The sequence below is a fragment of the Manis pentadactyla genome, chromosome 11, assembly GCF_030020395.1.
Source record: "Manis pentadactyla isolate mManPen7 chromosome 11, mManPen7.hap1, whole genome shotgun sequence".
Lineage (NCBI taxonomy): Eukaryota > Metazoa > Chordata > Mammalia > Pholidota > Manidae > Manis > Manis pentadactyla.
Window position 1 is genome coordinate 93,743,256 of NC_080029.1, and position 16,666 is coordinate 93,759,921.

At 37.7% G+C, this 16,666-nt stretch overlaps 1 protein-coding gene across 2 annotated transcripts in view; it reads left to right on the forward strand.

Moving 5' to 3' along the window:
• GOLM2 (golgi membrane protein 2) overlaps window positions 1-16,666 on the forward strand; it is a 163,058-nt gene that overhangs the window by 73,427 nt on the left and 72,965 nt on the right. For both annotated transcript variants that reach the window (XM_036905378.2, XM_036905379.2), the window contains exons 3-4: window positions 1,142-1,244; window positions 3,128-3,218. In XM_036905378.2, coding sequence (XP_036761273.1) covers window positions 1,142-1,244; window positions 3,128-3,218 — 194 coding nt within the window. The remainder of the gene's footprint in view (window positions 1-1,141; window positions 1,245-3,127; window positions 3,219-16,666) is intronic.

Below are 16,666 nucleotides of genomic sequence, written 5' to 3' on the forward strand. Positions count from 1 at the left end.
GGGCATAGAAGCCACAGGGCGTAAATATGCAAAGAAGTAAAAAGCTAACCTTTTCAAACAATAAGGCTTCCCTCTCACTTACCAACTTCACATTTCCCTGTATGGCCCCGGAAGATGACTGGTTAGCCAGAGACGGGTAAGATTCCTCAAGGGAGGAACAACCTAAGACAGGCACAGTCGCAGGGGGGCCATCAGGTGAGAAATTGGGGATCAACAGAGGTGAGGCTTAGAACCTCACCCCCCCTGTTCTGAGAGAAATCTTCTGCATACGGGGATGTTTTATTGCCCTGGTCTAGCTTGGATTAACACATAGTCTACAGGCACACACCTGATCATCTACATTTGCTCTCTTACAACACTAAACTATGTTTTCTACCTTTATCTTGTATCTACCTACCACTTCAGCATTTTATTGAAAATCATAATAATAAAGAGAGAAATGTGGTATCCACATATAAATCAAGTATAAAAACCAAATGAGTATTCATATTTGAACTGACTGTTTAGAGTTCATAATGCATGAGCAAAACCGAAAGTTTCTGTGATGACTGCCCTTGTACTGTTCACTATGTAACTTATTCATTATGTAAGAATTTGTTCTACATGTAAGAACTTGTTTGTTATGCCTCAGAAGATTGGAGACTGACGAAAATTAGGCTTGGGGTGGATTAATGATTGTGCATTGAGCATTGACTCCCCTATAGAGAATTTTATTGTCGTTAACAACCATTTGATCAATAAATATGAGAGATGCCCTCACAAAAAAAAAAAAAGGACAGACTTCCAATGGTAAAATAAATAAGTAACCGGGATGTAATGTATAGCATAAGGAATATAGTCAAGATATTGTAACAGCTTGGTAAGGTGATAGCTGGAACCTAGAATTATGTATATAAATGTTCTACCACTGTGTTGTACACTTGAAACTAATGTAATGTAATACTGTGCAACTACCCTTCAATAAAAAATAATTATTAAAAAAAAAAGTGATTAAATATGATTTTAATTACATAATTTACTCCCTGAGTCTGAGTAAAGAAATTGAGAAGTATATATAGTTTTTAAATATCCCATAACTTCTCAATAGCAAGCATTAGAATGACTAAATTTTATTCCTTTTCCTCTTATCTCATGTGGATAGAGCAACTTGCTGAGCTTCGTCAGGAGTTCCTTCGACAAGAAGACCAACTTCAAGACTATAGGAAGAACACCACTTACCTTGTGAAGAGGTTAGAATATGAGAGGTGAGATGCTACAAGGAACAAATATTTATGAATCTATAATATTTGTCCAACACTTTGACAATTCTTTTTTTTTTTTCCTTTTTTGGCTTCTGTTTTTCTTTTCTTCTTTCATTTTCTTAGGTCTTTAAAATTTCCCTTTTGTTGTCTTTCTGTGCTTCTTTGAAGTCCATACCTTTTTTATTTTGATAGGTTATACCCCATGAAAATATCTTTTACAAGGCATGCTGTGTCTACCCATGTAGTAGAGTTCATTGTGAGACAGAAAATCTTGAAAGGTCTGAGTTTATTAAATTAGATACAGCAAGGACTGAAAGAAGATTCTGTGGTTCTTTTCAAGGGGCATCTAGAAAAGGAAGCCAGCACTGGAAGATGTCCCCAGAATAATTGAGGGACAAGAATGCCAGCTGCTTCTCCTGTTCTGCACTTTAGTCCCTTGCTTACACCTCTGCACTCAGCTGGTAATAAGGTCAGGGAACTTCGTAGGGGCCTTTCTAGCAATCACTCTTTAAAAGCCTTCACTGTATCTTTAGTCATTTCTACAGTAAAAGGTATTTTTTAGGTCTCTGCACCAAAAATTAGGAAGATTTGCCATATTTTAAAGCAATGTTTATACATTTCTGACTTCTTACTCTTGTAGGTTATCAATGTGTATCTACTTATATATGTATTTTAATTTTAATAATATTGGTATTTTATGGTACATAAATGTACTTTAACCTAATAATATTTAATATTTTTCCATATATACATAGGATTAAAGATTTAATTTAAAGATAATACATCATTCCAGCATGTTAACGTAACTTGCTTAATCTCTTCCAATTGTTGGACTATTGTAGGATTTTTCCTTTCCTTACTATTAAGACTTATCAGCTATAAAAATCTTCATGCAAGAAAGATTCCCCCCCCCTCATTTTTGCTACTATATATTCTCAAATATAGACTTTCTGAGAATATTTTATTGCTTTCATGCTCTTATCACGTATATGAAAGATTGCTTTCTAAAGTGATTGTACTGATTTACAATGTAAATGTTTCCCCATAGCCCTACCAACATTGACTTTTATAATTCCAACTTAATTTGGTAGCATAAGAATAAGATAGTACCATAGATACATATAGGAGGTTTAATTTGCATTTTTAATGGTGAAAATTAACATTTTTCTGTATATTTGCTACCTATTTGTTTCTTTTTGCATGAATGATCTGTTTGTATTCTTTGATTTCTTCTCCAGTGGAAATTCACAATCTTTATCTGTTTTTTTCCTTTTTCTTTTTTTCTTACTGGCTCCATTCTATCTTATTTATTAGTTTCTTGCATTCCTGTTCTTCTAATGGTTAGGCTTTTATTATTATGTTTAAAGACCTGACTGTTGGATAAATCATCTGTTACCATTTCTTATCAACTCTCATCTAATTCTAACTTTTCTCATCTATTATTATATACTGATCTCACAGTTTTCTATAGTGTGATTTTCCTCTCTGTGATTGAAGTTGGCTTTCACAATTGTTTCTTTGTAAATACAATTTATAAACATAAATTTCCATCTTTCTAATTTCTGTTTTTTTAATTAACTTTACAATATTCTTTATCCTCTACTGAAAATCCAAATAAGCATTTGACTAACCTATTTTTTTTTTTTGGTATCGTTAATGTACAATCACTTGAACAACATGGTTACTATACTTCCCCTATTATCAAGTCCCCCCCACATACCCGATTACATTGACTCACCTATTTTTATGTCTGTTTTTGTCCTTCCCTGCCCACTCTCCTGCTTATTAAATGCTTTATCTTTATAAATGTATGTTTCCAACTTCTAGACAACTTTGAAAATCCAATCTAAGATAATAAAGTCTAAGAGAATAACTTTGCAATTTAGTTTTCAGTGTGGACAGCAGATCAAGGAATTAAGAGCACAGCATGAAGAAAATGTTAAAAAGTTAGCAGACCAGTTTTTGCAGGAAAAAAAGGTAAATTTAAAAAACAGTTAAAATATGTTCTTGTTTTAAACCTTGTAATTTAGAAACTTAAGTATGTACTTTTGTCATAATATATTGTACTATAAGAAGTCTAGTGTGCCTAATTCTAAAAATGACTTGCAGTGGCTTTATTGCGAAGTAAACTAGACGTTTGGAAAAATGTACTACCTCAATCTTTTTAAAAAAAATTTTTTAATTTTGATGATTTACAATTACTTGAACAACATTATGGTTACTAAACTCCCCCCCATTAACAAGTCCACCCCCCCCCCAACGTACCCAATTATAGTCACTGTCCATCAGTGTAGTAAGATGCTATAGAATCACTACTTGTCTTCTCTGTATATACTGCCTTTCCCATGTCTCCCCCCTACATTATGTGTGCTAATCATAATGCCCCATTTTCCCCCTTATCCCTCCCTCCCTTCCCACCCACCCTCCCCAGTCCCTTTCCCCTTGGTAACTGGAAGTCCATTATTGGGTTCTGTGAGTCTGCTGCTATTTTGTTCCTTCAGTTTTTTCTTCGTTCTTATACTCTACAGATAAGTGAAATCATTTCATACTTGTCTTTCTCTGCCTAGCTTATGTCACTGAGCATAATACCCTCTAGCTCCTTCCATGTTGTTGCAAATGGTAGGATTTGTTTTCTTCTTATGGCTGAATAATATTCCATTGTATATATGTACCACATCTTCTTTATCCATTCATCTAGTGATGGACATTTAGGTTGCTTCCATTTCTTGGCCGTTGTAAATATTACTGTGATAAACATAGGAGTGCAAATGTCTTTTTCAAACTGGGCTCCTGCATTCTTAGGGTAAATTTCTAGGAGTGGAATTCCTGGATCAAATGGTATTTCTATTTTTAGTTTTTTGAGGAACCTCCATACTGCTTTCCACAATGGTTGAACTAGTTTACATTCCCACCAGCAGTGTAGGAAGGGCCCCTTTCTCTGCATCCTCGCCAACATTTGTCCTTGTTTGTCTTTTGGATGTTGGCCATCCTAACTGGTTTGAGGTGATATCTCATTGTAGTTTTAATTTGCATTTCTCTGATGATTAGCGATGTGGAGCATCTTTTCATGTGCCTGTTGGCCATCTGAATTTCTTGTTTGGAGAAGTGTCTGTTCAGCTCCTCTTCCCATTTTTTAATTGGCTTATTTGCTTTTTGTTTGTTGAGGTGCATGAGTTCGTTATATAATTTGGATGTCAACCCCTTATCAGATATGGCATTTATGAATATATTCTCCCATACTGTAGGATGTCTTTTTGTTCTACTGATGGTATCCTTTGCTGTATAGAAGCTTTTTAGTTTGATGTAGTCCCACGTTCATTTTAGCTTTTGTTTCCCTTGCCTGGGGAGATATATACATAAAGAAGTTGCTCATGTTTATGTCCAAGAGATTTTTGCCTATATTTTTTTCTAAGACTTTTATGGTTTCATGATTTACATTCATGTCTTTGATCCATTTTGAGTTTACTTTTGTGTACGGGGTTAGACAGTAATCCAGTTTCATTCTCTTACATGTAGCTGTCCAGTTTCGCCAACACCAGTTGTTGAAGAGGCTATCATTTCCCCGTTGTATATCCATGGCTCCTTTATTGTATATTAATTGACCATATATGCTTGAGTTTATAGCTCTACTCTCTATTCTGTTTCACTGGTCTATGGGTCTGTTCTTGTGCCAGTACCAAATTGTCTTAATTACTATAGCTTTGTAGTAGTGCTTGAACTCAGGGAGCGTAATTCTGCCTGCTTTATTCTTCCTTCTCAGGATTGCTTTGGCTATTCGGGGTCTTTTGTCATTCCATATGAATTTTAGAAGTATTTGCTCTAGTTCATTGAAGAATGCTGTAGGTATTTTGATAGGGATTGCATTGAATCTGTAGATTGCTTTAGGCAAGATGGCCATTTTGACAATATTAATTCTTCCTAGCCAGGAGCATGGGATGAGTTTCCATTTATTAGTGTCCTCTTTAATTTCTCTTAAGAGTTCCTGTAGTTTACAGGGTGTAGGTCTTTCACTTCCTTGGTTAGGTTTATTCCTAAGTATTTTATTCTTTTTGATGCAGTTGTGAATGGAACTGTTTTCCTGATTTCTCTTCCTGCTAGTTTATTGTTAGTGTATCGGTAAGCCACAGATTGCTGTGTATTATTTTTGTATCCTGCAACTTCCCTGAATTCAGATATTAGATGTAGTAGTTTTGGAGTGGAGTCTTTAGGGTTTTTTTCTGTACAATATCACGTCATCTGCAAACAGGGACAGTTTGACTTCTTCCTTGCCTATCTGGATGCCTTTTATTTCTTTGTATTGTCTGATTGCCGTGGCTAGGACCTCCACTACTATGTTGAATAAAAGTAGGGAGAGTGGGCATCCCTGTCTTGTTCCTGATCTTAAAGGAAAAACTTTCAGCTTCTTGCTGTTAAGTATAATATTGGCTGTGGGTTTGTCATATATGTCCTTTATTCTGTTGAGGTACTTGCCCTCTATACCCATTTTGTTGAGAGTTTTTATCATGAATGGATGTTGAATTTTGTTGAATGCTTTTTCAGCATCTGTGGAGATGATCATGTGGATTTTGTCCTTCTTTTCGTTGATGTGATGGATGATGTTGATGGATTTTCAAATGTTGTACCATCCTTGCATCCCTGGGATGAATACCACTTGATCAGGATGGATGTTCTTTTTGATGTATTTTTGAATTCGGTCTGGTAATATTTTGTTGAGTACTTTTGCATCTATGTGCATCAGGGATTTTGGTCTATAATGATCTATTTTTGTGGTGCCTTGTCTGGTTTTGCTATTAGAGTGATGTTGGTCTCCTAGAATGAGTTTGGGAGTATTCCCTACTCTTCTACTTTTTGGAACACTTTAAGGGGGATGGGTATTAGGTCTTCACTAAATGGTTGATAAAATTCAGAGTGAAACCATCAGGTCCAGAGATTTTGTTCTTAGGTAGTTTTTTGATTATCAGTTCGATTTCGTTGCTGGTAATTTCTCTATTCAGATTTTCTGTTTCTTTCTGAGTCAGCCTTGGGAGGTTGTATTTTTCTAGAAAGTTGTCCATTTCTTCTAGGTTATTCAGTTTGTTACCATGTAATTTTTCATAGTATTCTCTCATAATTCTTTGTATTTCTGTGGTGTCTATACTGATTTTTCCTTTCTCATTTCTGATTCTGTTTATGTGTGTAGACTCTCTTTTTTTCTTAATAAGTCTGGCTAGCAGTTTATCTATTTTGTTTATTTTCTTGAAGAACCAGCTTCTGCTTTCATTAATTCTTTCTACTGCTTTATTCTCAATTTTATTTATTCTGCTCTAATATTTATTATGTCCCTCCTTCTACTGACTTTGGGTCTCATTTGTTCTTCCTTTTCTAGTTTAATTAATTGTGAGTTTAGACTGTTCATTTGGGATTGTTCTTCCTTCCTGAGGTAGGCCTGTAGTGCAATATATTTCCCTCTTAGCATGTCCTTTGCTGCATCCCACAGATTTTGTGCTGTTGAATCACTGTTGTCATTTGTCTTCATATATTGCTTGATCTCTGTTTTTATTTGGTCATTGATGCATTGATTATTTAGGAGCATGTTATTAAGCCTCCATGTGTTTGTGGACTTTTGCGTTTTCTTTGTGTAATTTATTTCTAGTTTCATACCTCTGTGATCTGAGAAACTGGTTGGTACAATTTCAATCTTTTTAAATTTACTGAGGTTCTTTTTGTGGCCTAGTGTAAGATCTATTCTTGAAGATGTTCCATGTGCACTTTAGAAGAATGTGTATCATGTTGCTTTTGGGTGGAATGTTCTGTAGATGTCCGTTAGGTCCATCTCTTCTAATACGTTGTTCAGTGCCTCTGTCTCTTTACTTATTTTCTGTCTGGTTGATGTGTCCTTTGGAGTGAGTGGTGTGTTGATGTCTCCTAAAATGACTGCATTGCATTCTATTTCCTCCTTTAATTCTGTTAGTATTTGTTTCACATATATAGGGGATCCTCTGTTGGTTGCATAGATATTTATAACCGTTATGTCCTCTTGTTGGACTGACCCCTTTATCATTATGTAATGTCCTTCTTTGTGTCTTGTTATTTTCTTTGTTTTGAAGTCTGTTTTGTCTGATATAAGTACTGCCAACTCCTGCTTTTTTCTCCCTATTAGTTGCATGAAATATATTTTAACATCCCTTTACTATCAGTCTGTGTATGTTTTTGGGTTTGAAGTGAGTCTCTTGTAGGCAGCATATAGATGGGTCTTGTTTTTTATCCATTCACTAACTCTATGTCTTTTGATTGGTGTATTCAGACCATTTACATTTAGGGTGATTATTGATAGGTATGTACTTATTGCCATTGTAGGCTTTAGATTTGTGGTTACCAAATGTTCAAGGGTAATTCCCTTACTATCTAACAGTCTAATTTAACACTTTGTGTGCTATTGCAAACACAACCTAAAGGTTCTCTCTTTTTTGTTTTTTTCCTCCTTTTTCTTCCTCCTCCATTCTTTGTATGTTATCAATCATATTCTGTACTCTTTGTCTATCCCTTGGGTGACATCTATTTAGCCTTTGGAACACTTCTATCTATAGGCGTCCCTCCATAATGCACTGTAAATGTGGTTTGTGAGAGGTAAATCCTCTCAACTTTTTCTTATCTCTGAAAATTGTTTCATCCCTTCTTCAAATTTAAATGATAACCTTGCCAGGTATAGTATTTTTGGTTCAAGGCCCTCCTGCTTGATTGGATTAAATATATCTTGCCACTCCCTTCTGGCCTGTAAGGTTTCTGTTGAGAAGTCTGATGATAGCCTGATGGGTTTTCCTTTATGTGTGATCTTTCTTTCTCTAACTCCTTTTAAAAGTCTGTCTTTATCCTTGATCTTTGCCATTTTAATTATTATATGTCTTGATGTTGTCTTCCTTGGGTCCTTTGTGTTGGGTGATCTGTGCACCTCCATAGCCTGAGAGACTATCTCCTTCCCCAGATTGGGGAGGTTTTCAGCAATTACCTCCTCAATGACACTTTCTATCCCTTTTTCTCTCTTCTTCTTCTTCTGGTACCCCTATAATACAAATGTTGTTCCATTTGGATTCATCACACAATTCTCTCAATATTTTTTCATTCTTAGAGATTCCTTTTTCTCTTTGTGCCTCAGCTTCTTTGTATTCCTCTTCTCTAACTTCTATTCCATTTACCGTCTCTTCTACTACATCTAATCTGCTTTTAAATCCCTCCATTGTATGTTTCATTTCACATGTGGAATTTGTTAATGATTGAATCTCTGACTTAAATTCATTCCTGAGTTCTTGAATATTTTTCTGTACCTCCATAAGCATGTTTATGATTTTTATTTTGAACTCTCTTTCAGACAGATTGGTGAGTTCAGTTTCATTTGACCCTTTTTCTGGGGTTTGTGAGATTTTGGTCTAAACCATGTTCTTTTGACATTTCATATTTCTGTGTGGTGCCCACTAGTGCCCAGAAGCTACAGTCTCTGGAGCTGCTCAGCCCCTAGAGTGAGTTTGGGGAATGTAGGGGAGCGGCGCTGGTGCCTGGGGTGAGGAAAGATCTGTTTCCTGATTCCGGTCTGTGGCGCCTGTCTCTAGTATCAGAGGCAGTGGGCCAAGCACACAGGTGTAAGCCTCTGTACTTTGTGTCTGTAGCTGTTGTAGGTGGGGCCTCCCTCAGGCTGGCCTGATGCCAGCACAGTGACTGCAGGTTTGTGAACTGTTGTTTGCAGGCTAGGAGGAAGGTGCAGCAGGGTGCATGTCACAGTGGGGGCCCACAGAGCTGCATAGGCTGCCAGGGTGATGGGCACCTGAAGCTCCTGAAAGTTCCCAACCAGCTGACAGAGCGCGCCCAGACAACCTTGTCCAGCTCTCCCCTCCCTTGCGCAGCAAGCTCCATGCAAACCCCGCTCCTTCAGCAGCCCTCTCACTGCTAGGAAGCCTCTCAGACCGCCTGCCTTTCCCTTCTTCCAGAGCGGCTGGGTGTGGATCCCCTCCTCTACAAGTGGCCAGTATCTGTCTCTCAAGTACTCCACCTGTCTGAGCTCCCCAGCGTCCAGAGCACCACCCAGTGTAGGTTTCTGCTTCCAAAGCAGACATCCAGGGCTTGGTTTTCAGCATTCCACGGCTTCCACACACTACCCCGCTCCGTTTCTCTTCCTCCTGCCGGTGAGCTGGGGTGGGGGAAGGGCCTGGGTCCCGCCTGATTAAGGCTTCTGTACGTTACCCTGTTTTGTGAGTTCTGTGTGCAGTCTGGTTCAGTCTTTTTTCTTATTGTTGTTTAGGGTTAGTTGTATCAATTAACTCCATTTTCATACTATCTGTGGTTTTGGTAGGAATTCTCCATCTCACTTCTCATGCCACCATCTTAAATGTATGTCGTATTACCTCAACTTTTAAAACTAATTTGAGCAAACTACTAGTTTTTTATTAAGGTATCATTGATAATACACTCTTATGAAGGTTTCACAAAAAAAGAATGTGGTTATTACATTCACTGTTATTATCGAGTCCCACCCCCATGCCCCAATGCAGTCACTGTCCATCAGTGTAGTAAGGTGCCACGAGTCCTTGTTTGTCGTGTCTGAGCTACACTGTCTTACTGGTGACTGCACACACACCATGTGCACCAATCATGATACCCCACAATCCCCTTCTCCCTCCCTCACCCGTCCCCTTTAGTAACCACTAGTCACTTCTTGGAGTGTGTGTGTCTGCTGCTCTTTTGTTCCTTCAGTTTTGCTTTGTTGTTACATTCCACCAAGGAGGGAAATCATTTGGTATTTGTCTTTCTCTGTGTGACTTACTTCACTGAGCATAATACACTCTAGGTCCATCCATGTTGTTGCAAATGGCAGGATTTGTTTCTTATGGCTGAATAGTATTCCATTGTGTATATGTACTACGTGTTCTTTATCCATTCATCTACTGATGGACAGTTAGGTTGCTTCCATATCTTGGCTATTGTAAATAGTGCTCCTATAAACATAGGGGTGCATATGTCTTTTTGAATCTGAGAAGTTGTTTTCTTTGGATAAATTCCTAGGAGTGGAATTCCTGTGTCAAATGGTATTTCTATTTTTAGTTTTTTGATTAACCTCCATATTGCTTTCCACAGTGGTTGAACTAGTTTACATTCCCACCAACAGTGTAGGACTGTTCCCCTTTCTTGGCATCCTCACCATCATTTGTTGTTCCTAGTCTTTTCTTTGTCGGCCATCCTTACTGCTGTGAGGTGATACCTCATTATGGTTTTAATTTTCATTTCTCTGATAAGTAGTGATGTGGAGCATCTTTTCATGTACCTGTTGGCCATGTTAATTTCTTTTTTGGAGACGTGTATGTTCATGTCCACTGCTAATTTTTAATAGGGTTATTTGCTTTTTGGTTGTTGAGGAGTGTGAGTTCTTCATATATTTTGCTTGTTAACCCCTTGTTGGATAAGTCATTTACAAATATATTCTCCCATACTGTAGGATGCCTTTTTGTTCAGTTGATAGTGTCCTTTGCTGTACAGAAGCATTTTAGCTTGATGTGCTCCCATTTGTTCATTTTTTATTTTTTTTCCCTTGCCCAAGTAGAGGTGTTCAGGAAAAAGTTACTCATGTTTATATTCAAGAGATTTTTGTCTATGTTTTCATCTAAGAGTTTTATGGTTTTATGGCTTACATTCAGGTCTTTGATCCATTTTTAGTTTATGTTTCTATACGGGACTAGACAATAATCCAGTATCATTTTCTTGCATGTAGCTGTCCAGTTTTGCCAACACCAGTTGTTAAAGATGCTGTCATTTCCCCATTATATATCCATGGCTCCTTTATCGTATATTAATTGACCATGTATCCTTGGGTTTGTATCTGGGCTCTCTATTCTGTTCCATTGGTCTATGGGTGTGTTCTTGTGCCACTACCAAATTGTCTTGATTACTGTGGCTTTGTAGTAGAACTTGAAGTCAGGGAGTGTAATCCCCCTTGCTTTATTCTTCCTTCTCAGGATTGCTTTGGTTATTTGGGTTTTTTTGTGGTTCCATATGAATTTAGAACTGTTTGCTCTAGTTCGTTGAAGAATACCATTGGTATTTTGATAGGGATTACATTGAATCTGTAGATTGCTTTAGGCAAGTTGGCCATTTTGACAATATTAATTCTTCCTGTCCATGGGCATGGGATGTGTTTCCATTTATTGGTATCTTCTTTAATTTCTCTCATGAGTGTGTTGTACTTTTCAGAGTATAGGTGTTTCACTTCCTTGGTTAGGTTTATTCCTAGGTATTTTATTCTTTTTGATGCAATTGTGAATGGAGTTGTTTTCCTGATTTCTCTCTCTGCTATTTCATCATAGTGTATATAGGAATGCAACAGACTTCTGTGTATTAATTTTGTACCCCGCAACTTTGCTGACTTCAGATATTAGATCTAGTAGTTTTGGAGTGGAGTCTTTAGGGTTTTTTATGTACAATATCATGTCATCTGCAAACAGAGATAGTTTAACTTCTTCCTTGCCAATTTGGATGCCTTTTATTTCTTTGTGTTTTCTGATTCCCATGGCCAGGACCTCCAGAACTATGTTGAATAAAAGTGGGGAGAATGGGCACCGTTGTCTTGTTCCCAATCTTAAATGAAAATCTTTCAGCTTTTCAGTGTTAAGTATGTTGTTGGCTGTGGGTTTGTCATATATGGCCTTTATTATGTTGAGGTTCTTGCCTTCTATACCCATTTTGTTGAGCGTTTTTATCATGAATGGATGTTGAATTTTGTTGAATGCTTTTTCAGCATCTATGGAGATGATCATGTGGATTTCGTTCTTCTTTTCATTGATGCGGTATATGATGATGAATTTTTGAGTGTTGTACCATCCTTGCATCCCTGGGATGAATCCCACTTGATCATGATGGATGATCTTTTTGACGTATTTTTATTTGGTTTGCTAGCATTTGTTGAGTATTTTTGCATCTATGTTCATCAAGCATATTGGTCTGTAATTTTCTTTTTTTGTGGTGTGTTTCCCGGGTTTTGGTGTTAGAGTGATGCTGGCCTCATAGAGTGAGTTTGGAAGTGCTCCCTCATCTTATACTTTTTGGAAAACTTTAAGGAGAATGGGTATTAGGTCTTTACTAAATGTTTGATAAAATTCAGTGGTGAAGCCATGTGTTCCAGGGGTTTTGTTCTTAGGTAGTGTTTTGATTACCAATTCAATGTGATTGCTTGTAATTGGTCTGTTCAGATTTTCTGTTGCTTACTGGGTCAGCCTTAGAAGGTTGTATTTTTCTGGAAAGTTGACCATTCTTCTAGGTTATCCAGTTTAACCTGTAAGTTTTCATGGTATTCTCTCATAATTCTTTGTATTTCTGTGGTGTCTGTAGTGATTTTTCCTTTCTCATTTCTAATTTCTGTTTATCTTTTTTCTTGTAACCCTGGCTAGGGGTTTATCTATTTTGTTTATTTTCTCAAAGAACCAGCTCCTGCTTTTGTCAATTCTTTCTATTGTTTTATTCTTCTCAATTTTATGTATTTATGGTCTAATCTTTATTATGTCCCTCCTTTTACTGACTTTGGGCCTCATTTGTTCTTCTTTTTCTTGTTTCGTTAATTGTGAGTTTAGACTATTCCTATGTGATTGTTCTTCTTTCCTGAGGTAGGCCTGTATCGCAATATACTTCCCTCTTAGCACGCCTTTGTGGCCTCCCACAGATTTTTGTGTTGTTGAATTATTGTTTTCATTTGTCTCCATATATTGCTTGATACCTGTTTTTATTTCGTCATTGATGCATTGATTATTTAGGAGCATATTATTAAGCCTCCATGTGATTGTGAACTTTTTAATTTTCTTTGTGTAATTTATTTGTAATTTCGTACCTTTGTGGTCTCAGAAGCTAGTTGGTACCATTTCAATTTTTTTGAATTTACTGGTGCTCTTTTTGTAGGTTAGTATATGGTCTATTCTTGAAAATGTTCCATGTACACTTTAGAAGAATGTGTATCCTGTTGCTCTTGGATTGAGTGTTCTGTAGATGTCTGTTAGGTCCATCTGTTCTAATATTGTTGTTCAGTGCCTCTGTCTACTTAATTATTTTCTGTCTGGTTGATCTGTCCTTTGGAGTGAGTGGTGTGTTGAAGTCTCCTAAAATGAATGCATTGCATTCTATTTCCCCCTTTAATTCTGTTAGTATTTGTTTCTCATGTGTAGGGGATCCTGTGTTGGGTTCATAGATATCTACAATAGTTATGTCCTCTTGTTGGACTGACCCCTTTATCATTATGTAATGTCCTTCTTTATCTCTTGTTACTTTCTTTGTTTTGAAGTCTAATTTGTCTGATTCAAGTACTACAACTCCTGCTTTTTTCTCCCTATTAGTTGCATGAAATATCTTTTTCCATCCTTTTACTTTCAGTCTGTGTATGTCTTTGGGTTTGAAGTGGGTCTCTTCTAGGCAGCATATAGATGGTTCTTGTTTTTTTTAATCCATTCAATGACTCTGTGTGTCTTTTGATTGGTGCATTAAGTCCATTTACATTTAGAGTTATTATTAATAGGCATGTACTTATTGCAACTGTAGGCTTTAGATTTGTGTTTACAAAAAGTTCAAGGGTAATTCCCTTAGTATCTAATAGTGTAATTTAACTCAGTGTGGTATTACAATCACAACCTTAAGGTTCTTTTTTTTTTTTTACTCCTTTTTCTTCCTCCTCCATTCTTTATATATTAGGTATCATATTCTGTACTCTTTGTCTACCCCTTTATTGCCTTTGGGGGTAGTTGATTTGATTTTGCATCTGCTTAGTAGTTAATTGTTCTGTTTTCTTTACTGTGGTTGTATTTCCCCTGGTGACAGCTATTTAGAGTTACGAACACTTCCATCTATTGCAGCCCCTCCAAAATACACTTTAAAGTTGGTTTTGGGGAGGTAAAATCTCTCAGCTTTTACTTATCTGAAAATTGGTTTATTGCTCCTTCAAGTTTAAATGTTAATCTTGCCTGGGAGAGTATTCTTGGTTCGAGGCCCTTCTGTTTCATTGAATTAACATGCCACTCCTTTTTGGCCTGTAAGTTTTCTGTTGACAAGTCTGATGAAAATGTGATGGGTTTTCCTTTGTATGTGATCTTTTTTCTCTCTCTAGCTGCTTTTAAATGTCTGTTGCTATCGTTGATCTTTGCCATTTTAATTATTATATGTCTTGGTGTTGTCTTCCTTGGGAGATCTGTACACCTCCGTGGCCTGAGAGACTATCTCTTTCCAGATTTTTGGGAAGTTTTCAACAGTTACCTCTTCAAAGACAATTTCTATCCCTTTTTCTCTCTCTTCTTCTCCTCGTATCCCTATAATGCGAATATTGTTCTTTTTGGATTGGTCACAGTTTTCTCAGTGTTCTTTCATGCCTGGAGATCCTTTTTTCTCTCTGTGCCTCAACTTCTTTGTATTCCTCTTCTCTCATTTCTATTCTATTTACCATCTCTTCTACTGCATCTAATCTGCTTTTCAATCCCTGCATTGTGTGTTTCATTTGAGATATGGAGTTTCTTAATGAGTGAATCTCTGTCCTAAATTCGACTCTGATTTCTTGAATATTTTTCTGTACCTCCATGATCATGTTTATGATTTTTATGTTGAACTCTCTTTCAGAAAGATTGGTGAGTGTGGTTTCACTTGAGCCTTGTTCTGGTGTCTGTGAGATTCTGATTTCAAGCAGGTTCCTTTGATGTTTCATATTTGTATGTGGCACTGTGTAGTGCCCAGAAGCTCCAGTCTCTGGAGGTGCTCAGCCCCTGGAGTGAGGTTGGGGGTCACGAGGGTATGGTGCTGCTGCTTGGGGGAGACAAAAGAGCTGTTTCCTGCTTCCCGGCTGCAGTGCCTCTCTTCACTGTCAGAACCAGTGGGCCGAAGACAGAGGAGTAAGCCTCTGTACTTTGCCCTTGTAGCTCCCGTAGATGGGTCCTCCCTCCAGGTGACCTGACGCCAGTGCAGGGACTGCCGGTTTGCGAGCCAGTGCCAGTAGGCCAGGAGGAAGGCGCAGCAGGCTGCATATCACAGTGGGGAGCCTGGGAGCTGAGTAATCAGCCAGGGAGATGGAGTGCCTGAAGCTCTTGATAGTTCCCAACCTGCTGGACAGGGCATGCCCAGACAACTTTGTCCACCTATCTCTTCTCCCAAGCAGCAAGGTCTATGCAATCCCTGCACCTTCAGCAGTCCTCTTGCTGCTAGGAATTGTTTCCTTTGTCCCAGAGCAGCTGGATGTGGATCCCTGTCCTTCACAAACAGCTGGAATCTCAGTCTCTCCAATTATTCCTGGAATCTCATTCTCTCCAAGTATTCCACCTGTGTTAGCTTTCCAATCCCACTAATTTCCATGCAATGTAGATTTGTACTCCCAAAGCAGGTCTCCAGGGCTGGGTGTTCAGCAGTCCTAGATGGAATCCCCTCCCTGCTGCGTTTCTCTTCCTCCTGCCAGTGAGCTGAGGTTGGGGAAGGGCTTGGTTCCCACCGGATCAAGGCTTTGGTACATTACCCTGTTTCATGAGTACTGCTCTGTTCTCCAGGTGTATGCAGTCTGGCGCAGCCTTCTTTCCTGTTGCTCTTTTAGGATTAGTTGTATTAATATATTTTTGTATTATATGTGATTTTGGGAGGAGTTCACAATCTCACCTCTCACACTGCCATCTTTTATCCCCTCTTGAACAAACTTTTATCTGACTTTGAAAAATAATTTTTGATGTTAATATATTTCTTAGATTGTATAGTAGATATCATTTTGCTAAAAAATCAATTACTTCCTATTTTATGCTACTGAGAAGCTTTTTCTTTAATTATCAATCTCTGTTATTCTGATTTTTTTTCTTAAAACACTGAAATGAAACACTGGCACTATTGTGATTGATACTTTTAGGGGGCAACAGATTCTTTTATTAATCTATCCATTTTCAGTTAAAGTATATTACGAAGGCCCTGCTAGAAAAGGAGGGAATATATCTGAAGATTATTAGTCATTAGCATATTCATTTTTTGCACCCTGTAATTTCATCTGAGTAGTTATGGTTTGTACAGTCTTGTGATTTAAGTCTTGTGTTTGTACAGAGATTGAATAGTGAAAAATATCTTGCTATTTGGTAGCGTCTCACCTAAAGGACTAGAAGTTAATGAAACCAGATTTTGTTGTTTGCTATTTCACTCTTTTTATAACATGATATTGAGAGCATTGTTTTTTCTTGATTTCATGTTTTGATTCTACAAAACGGAACATCTGCCGCCTATTTGCACTCTTCTTGAAGAGATGTGAGGTGTAGGTTGCTGGAAGGTGGCAGGCCTGAGTGAGCTGATGTAGTGGCATATTGGCCTGAAAGCACTGAGGGTGGCCAGGAGGTCCTGAAGCACTGGGTTGCCAGAGGAGCAGAGTAGAGCACATTAGGAAGTGGAAGCAGGGTTTGCTATTGCAGTTGTGTTATTAG